At 36.3% G+C, this 7,598-nt stretch overlaps 1 protein-coding gene across 1 annotated transcript; it reads right to left on the minus strand.

The window, feature by feature from the left end:
* Window positions 1–3,752: 3,752 nt before the first annotated feature.
* LOC108343395 (scopoletin glucosyltransferase) lies at window positions 3,753–5,343 on the minus strand. The gene has a single exon (XM_017581650.2). The coding sequence runs from the start codon at window positions 5,225–5,227 to the stop codon at window positions 3,806–3,808; it is 1,422 nt and encodes a 473-aa protein (XP_017437139.1). The 5' UTR covers window positions 5,228–5,343; the 3' UTR covers window positions 3,753–3,805.
* Between the last annotated feature and the right edge of the window lie 2,255 nt (window positions 5,344–7,598).

The following is a 7,598-nucleotide window of genomic DNA, read 5'->3' on the forward strand; positions in this document are numbered from 1 at the left end:
AAAAGAATCTCAAAGTGGTAATAATTAAGAAGAATGAAAAACGAAGTTTGAGAAAAAGTAAAAGATGCAATGCCTAGATGATAACTCTTGTTTTAAAAAAAAAAAAACCAACAAACATTTATTTGGGCCTTTATATCTTTTCTTTCAATACCTTTTAGCCCCTAGCCATGTTACAAGCCTAATAAAGTCCACGAAGATTGAATAATGATTGCTCAAATTTTCATAAAGCTTAATTTTGTGATAAGACGAAATGACTTCTAATGTGTCCAAAAAAGGAAAAAGAAAAAGTTGAAAATGAAAAAAATTGAAAATAAATGAATAAAAAATAGGTAATGTCTCAGGAAGAGGGGATCTCCCTGCCAACTAGCCAGAACTACGTGATCCTTGATTCTCCATCAAAAGTGGAGATACGTAGGAGCAAGGCTAGTCCTTGTCAGGTTCACTTCCCTAAAAATCCAAAGTTATCCATAATCAATTTCTCAAACAAATTTCTCAAACAATTCCTCAAACAAAATTTTCAAGCAGTTTCTAAAAGAACTACGTAACCCTGATTTCTCATTTTAATGAGAATACGTAGGAGCAAGGTCGATCCTTGTCGAGCACAAAAAACTAAAAAATATATATTGTCTCTTAGGGAATAGTTAAACATTTTGAAAACCACATTCATATTCGCGTATTTAGTTAAAGGTACTGCCTTAGGGCAGGCGTTGTAGGGTGCTAATACCTTCCCTACACGTAACCGACTCCCGAACTTAGAATCTCATTTTCGTAGACCATGCCTTGTCATTTTATGGTTTTTCCGTAGTTTTCCAGAATAAACTATGGTGGCGACTCCCAAATCTGTTTTTCAAATCGCCCGTTTCTTTTTTGGATCATCGTCCCGTCGCGATTCCGGTTGCGACAATGATGTCTCAAAGTCAAGTCTCAAGTGCTGTTGTTGCAAGAAGATCTTCATGAAGACTTATCTTGTGTTAAAGCTTTTGTAATTTAGTAGATTTATGTATAGGATGTGATTTATCTTTAATTTTATTTATTGTTTGTTTTAGGTTGCGTTAAAATTCATTTTGAATAAGAAAACTTGATTTTATACTCAAAATAATCGATTATCAAATTATAATAATCGATTATCAGTAATCAAGTATGACTTGCCATAATCGATTATCATAAGCAATTATGAGAATTTTTAGCAAGTTCTTTTTTATCGTTGTGTATTCATTAAATGCATAATCAATTACCATAAGTGGATAATTGATTATCCCACGTTAAATAACTGGCAACAAATTTTTGGAGGCATTCTTGAGTGAGATCTCTATAAATTCTATTAGGACTCCCATTCTAAAATACGAAATATGTTTATGTCAAAAATCTTATCTGTTGTGTGTATTGATAAGTGTTCTAGGATTTGTGTAAGACTTGTGCATTGGCTTTGAGAACTTGGTGTGTGCATAAAGCGAGAACTTTCACTAAGAGTGTGATTGAGTGTTGTTGTTGTTGCTCAATTAAAGTCAGTCATCCTTTGTGAAGATTCAAAGGAGGTGTTCATCCTTTGTGAAGATTCAAATGAGTGCTTTGTGAAGATTCAAATTAGGTGTTCATCCTTTGTGAAGATTCAAAAGAGGTTGTTCATCCTTTGTAAAGCATTCGAAGGAGGTGTTCATCCCTTGTGGGTTTCAAGGGAAGTGAGTTTCATCTCTTGGGATAACAAGAGAGGTGTTCTAACCTTAAACTCTTTCATTTTCTTTGTAATTGTAATAGTTTTTTGGTTTGTGATAGTGAAGCGTTAATTCTCGATTGAGATTAACAATTAGACATAGAATCTGTTATCTAAACCAGTATAAAAATCACCTTTGCAATTTTCTTTATTCTTTACTCTTTTATTTGTTTAAATTGTTCTTAAAGAATTTATGTTTTATTTGAAAATTATTAAAGATATTATTTGCGATAAGAAATCAATTTATCCCTTTTGGTTTGTTGTAGATGCTAATCATTCCGTTGCATCCCTCGTTTGTTTCTTATGATCTAGTGTACTTGAAAAAGTTCTTTATAACTTTTGTAGAATTATGCGCGTGTAGCTGTTATAATATAATATAAGTCTAAAATATTTGTTTTCGTGTTTTGGTGATTGTAGGTTTCTTTTCAGGTTATTGACGCTCTGTAGCAATCATTCCCTGATGGGCAGTTTGATTTGGTGTTGTCCATGGAGAGTGGAGAACATATGCTTGCCAAAACTAAGGTTTCAATTTAATTTCTCTTCAACTATAAACATCATCAATTTATATACATCCTTTTGATTTGCAGTTCTTAGTTCACCAATTTGATGACAAACATCTTCTATTTATACATATGTAGTGTAGGCATTAAGTTCACCTAAATCACTAGGTCCGACCTGTCAAGCTCTTCTGATCGTCGACCTGGCGACTCTCCTGACGGTTGACCTACTGAGCTCCTTTGAAGGTCGGGCTGCCAAGCTCCTTTTTACGAGTGGGTTGTCGAGTTGTGTATAAAGGTCGGGCTACCAAGCTGTTTTTCAAAGAGGTCGGCCTTCCTTCCAGAACACCTCCTTACATGTTTTGCACATTTTGCACATGGAATAAAGCCTTCTATATAGTTGGTATGCCACTTGTCATCTGATTCACGAATCAATGCAAGATATTAAAGTATTGTGTTAGCGTAATAGAGAGCTACTGTGTTTATAAATACATAGCTCTCCACATTGTATTGATACTCTTCGATTATTAGTGAATTGTTGTCGAGATTAATCGATATTCTTTTTTCTTAAGAGTCACCGTTTAGAGGTTTTCTATAGCTTTCTCTAACCTCCTTCCCTAGACTAGGTTGATCCTTTCTAGGAATCTGCAACATATTTTGTCTCATTCACGCCATACGAACCACTCCTCGTCATTTTGCTTTCATTGAGTCCAGACTGTGGATTATCATGGCAATTTACTATCATTGTGATTGCTCGTTATTGTTTTTGAAAAAAAAAGACAATATATAAATGAGCATTCGTCCAAGTCCAAAGTTATGTGTAATCTCTAATAGTTATGCTTTCTATTGATATTTTGTTTGTTTGTTAAATCTTTTGTTATCATAAGAAAAAAGTGAGATCGTTGAGACCATTGGTTGTCTAATTCCAAAAAGTCTTTTCAATAGAGTTTTGATGATAACTAAACTTAGAAGAACTTAGTCTAGTACATGCTTTACTCATATAAAACTTTTAATGTGTGTTTTATGCAAGCTTTAGTTCTCCATATTGTCTATCCTTCTCATCGGATACAATTCATTTGATCTCTTCATGAAGGCATTAGACGAAAGCAAAGTTCGTTGAGAAAGCGCATAAGCATCAAAAGAAACAAAGCACTTTAGACAAAGTGCATTAGTATTAGATGAAGCAAAGCACATCAAATGGCTCTTGTATGTAAGAATAAGCAAGATCAAATAAGTGACTTTAACCAAGACATATTCAATGAAGGCAATGAGGTTCACAAGGGAAAGTGAGCTAACTAATTGCAATTTCAAACTAGTTATGACCAATAATAGATGAAATTGTAAAAATTTCATGATCCTTGTATTTTTATGGAATCTTTCCCTATTTAGTGAAGGCATATCACTCAAGTGAAGTAGTTGTGTTCAAGAACATATATCTCTTTGCTATGGTATATTATGCATTCATTATTTAAAATTAAATAGAAGTCAGTCAAATTTATGGCAAAGACGGTCCTAGGCAAGCATGTGTGATAAGCATCGTATGATAGACATAATCGATCATCTTATTATTGCACAAAAGTTTTTCTACATGCACACATCAAAGCGTTCGCGATCTCAAATCCTCAATTAAAGAGTTGAAATCGGAGTAAGATGATCCTCCTTCCTCCACAGCTCGTTTTGCCATTTTAGCAATATCCTTGGCTCTGTTTCTAATTTCCTCTGCTTCATCACCCACCATTATCCTCTTTAGAGCCTTCTCTATAACCTCCTTCTTCACAGGCTTCCCTCCCATTAACCCAATCCACGTTTGCACCCCAACACTCACCCCAATCTTAACTATGTCCGTCAAAAACTTAGCATTGTAAAATTGCTCCGCGTACATGGGCCATGTCACCATTGGTAACCCCGCACACACTCCTTCCATAGCTGAGTTCCATCCACAATGAGTCACAAACCCCCCAACCGCTATATGATCCAAAATCATCACTTGGGGTGCCCAACCCCTTATGATCAAACCCTTTCCCTGATCTACCGTTCTTTCTTCAAACCCTTCTGGAAGCCATTCCAGATTCTCACTCGACCCTTTCTTCACAACCCAGATGAAAGGCTGCCCCGAAGCCTCCAAACCCAACGCAATTTCCTTCAGTTGAGCATTGGGGAAGGTTGTCATGCTACCAAAGCAAACATAAACAACCGAATCAGGTTCCTTCGTATCAAGCCACTTTAAACACTCGTGCTCGTCAATCGTTGCTTCATTTCCTCTGTGTACTTTTTCAGCATTGTCCCTATTGGACAAACAAACTGGTCCCAAATGCCACGCTTTTCTTCCAAGCTCGTTCCTATAATGATCTGCGTAAACTGGTTCGAGTTCGTAGAAGCTGTTGGCGATCACGCCGTAGCTATTCAATTCCGACGCGTTAGCTTCTTCAAGAATCTTGGTGAATTCCAAGTCGTGCTTCGGGGTCTGCGGAAGCTGCATCTTGGTGAGCATTATTTCCCCCGGCAGATTCGGAACCACGAAGGGCTCGCTGTACGAGGAAACCTTGTCCTGCGGCTTGTATTTTCTCACGCACGCGGACACGCACAATGGGAAGAATCCTAATCCGTGGAACACAATCCTAGGAATCCCGAACTTGGCAGCAGAGTCCGTAGCCCATGGGAAGAACATGTCGGCGATTATGAGGTCAGGGAGTTCTTGCTGCAGCAGCTGCTCCAGTGGGTCCCGCAGAAGCACGGTGGACTTCAAGAATGGGATGATCTGCATTCCGGAGAGGCGGTCGGAGTTCTCGCAACCTTCGGGCAAGCCAGTTTGCTCCGGCGACGGGAATTTGATGGTTTTGATGGTGATGTTGGCTTTTCCTACGGTTCTTGAAATGAATGGCTCGTTGAGGGGAGTGGTGACTACGGTGGTTTTGAGTCCTCTTGAGGCAAAGACTCTAGCCAGCTCAATAGTGGGTATGATGTGACCATTTGCGAAGAAGGGGAAGAAAAATACGTGAAGCTGACGATCGTGACCCATGGTGGGTGTGTGAGAAAAAGATATTTTGCTGCTACACAAACTAGAGTGGCCTTACTTTGGTTCTTGTTCCAGCTACTTATAAAGTAAGAAAACGTTTTTTTAATAATTTTTTTTGAGAACTTTTTAACAACAAAATAGTTTAGGATTGATCTATTTCAAATGTGCAGAATAATAAAATAATTTGTAAAAAAAATAGTTTAAAAAAGTTGTTAACATATTATAGTTTTATAAAGTAGTAGCCGTTGAGCAAAGGAAACCGCGTTTTGCACGGGTTAACATTAAACTACCATTTTTTATTCACGTCATGCATTAGAATATACTTTTTGTAGAGCGTGCATGGTGGAGCTGTACCCCCACGCGATCCTCGAGCGTATAATAAAATGGAAGAGTAATGTGTTTTAGTTTTAGAAAATGGGAGTGAACATTTGGAACAATTGTTTGTTACCGAGTAGATAGATATATGGTAACTTGTTATAAACACTTTCATATATTATAACATGATATGTTAGAAGTATTGATTAAATACTCAATCGTGATGGAATTATTTAATTATATTTTATTTAAGATAAATTTCTCTACTTTACATGTTATATTATACTGTTAGTTGATTTTATAATTTCATTATTTGTAATCGTTATTGTGTTCAGTAATAATATATTGCCAATATAGAATTATAAATGTTAGTTGCTAACAGAAAAATGTATGGAACTAATTGAAAGAAAAAAGATGTTCTTGCAAGTTTGGTATTGCAAAAAGTTACAGATAACGTAATGATTAAAGGGTTAAATATATTTTTAGTCCCTAAACTATTGGTCGTTTCTGGTTTTCGTCCCTCTTTCAAAATAAGGTACAATTTGGTCCTCATTCTTTTCGAAACTTTGGTTTTAGTTCTCGAAAACTAACACCGTTAAAAATGTGCTGACGTGGCTAACGGTAGACTGACACACGATTTTTTTTTCAAGTGTTTCTCACTTTTTCTCCCCTTCTCTCTCTTCCTTCCATCTTCCACCCAACTTCATCCCTGGTTACATCTTTTTGAGTCTGCATATCAATGCTTTACTGCATCATTGGCATTGCAGTAAAAGGCTGTTTAAGTACTTGTCATAAAATGGAGCTCTTCATACGTCTTCCCTCCCCACTATTCAACTTCCTTCCCCATTTTGAAAGAAGAGAAGGAGATGACATTAACACCTTTAATCAATTGTCAAATAAAGTGCAACATGAAGATTCTGAAAGGATAATTTTTCTAAGCTTTCATTCCATAGATAGAGAATCCATCTGCTAAAAATTCCAATATAACACTCTTAATATCGGGGTTCAGTGTAGTATTAAGATTAACGGAGACACTAGGAGTATTGTGTTAGTAGGACGGGTGGTAATAGAATATTACAGTCATAAGGATTTATTAATGGAAGGTTATCTTGAATAATGCGAAATCCCTTTGAAGCAACTATTTGGGTTCGAAGGAAACAAGTACCATGAAATATTCGAAGTAGAAGTTTGAGTTTTATGTGGGGAAATTGAGATGTATAGATCTAGTACAACACGTCATGCGTATTTTCTTAAATTTTCTAATGGGGGAAGCGAAGGAAAAAATAAAGTTGCATCTAGCAAGGGCTTTAGTAGAAATGAACAACACCCGGATGATTGATGAGAAGAATCCGGAGCTTACAAATGAAGGATTGAGTCCTGCATTGGGAAGTGGAAGCATAAATTTTCCATCTTCCAGAAAAATATTGGTGGAAACAGTATCTAAGATGAGTGAGCTTCTCTAGCATGTTTTAATCAGAAACAGGAGTCTTACAACTGACAAATACTTTGGACATAATGCATCTTTTTGAAATAGGGGTGGTGTGGTGGGTTCAGAAGGTGAGAAGAGGGGTGTGCTTTTGATGTTATGAAAAATATGGGTCTGGAAATATATTCATGACTCTTACGCGTGAATTTAATTTAATAAGAATTTCATTTCGCCCCAATTTGCATGAGAAAGATGTAACCAGGGATGAAGTTGGGTGGAAGATGGAAGGAAGAGAGAGAAGGGGAGAAAAAGTGAGAAACACTTGAAAAAAAAAATCGTGTGTCAGTCTACCGTTAGCCACGTCAGCACATTTTTAACGGTGTTAGTTTTCGAGGACTAAAACCAAAGTTTCGAAAAGAATGAGGACCAAATTGTACCTTATTTTGAAAGAGGAAAGAAAACAAAAAACGGCCAATAGTTTAGGGACTAAAAACATATTTAACCCATAATTAAATAATTATACTGAAAATTATCCTAATTATTGAATACCAATTGAAATGATAGTTAAACGGAATACAAGTCTTATTTACCTTTAAATAATTGATTGATAAATTTACACCAGGTATAAACATC

Source organism: Vigna angularis, chromosome 1 (genome assembly GCF_016808095.1).
Source record: "Vigna angularis cultivar LongXiaoDou No.4 chromosome 1, ASM1680809v1, whole genome shotgun sequence".
Classification (NCBI taxonomy): Eukaryota; Viridiplantae; Streptophyta; class Magnoliopsida; order Fabales; family Fabaceae; genus Vigna; species Vigna angularis.

Excerpts from the sequence above, each read along its gene's own strand:
- LOC108343395 (XM_017581650.2), bottom strand. The coding sequence starts at position 5,227 with ATGGGTCACGATCGTCAGCTTCACGTATTTTTCTTCCCCTTCTTCGCA.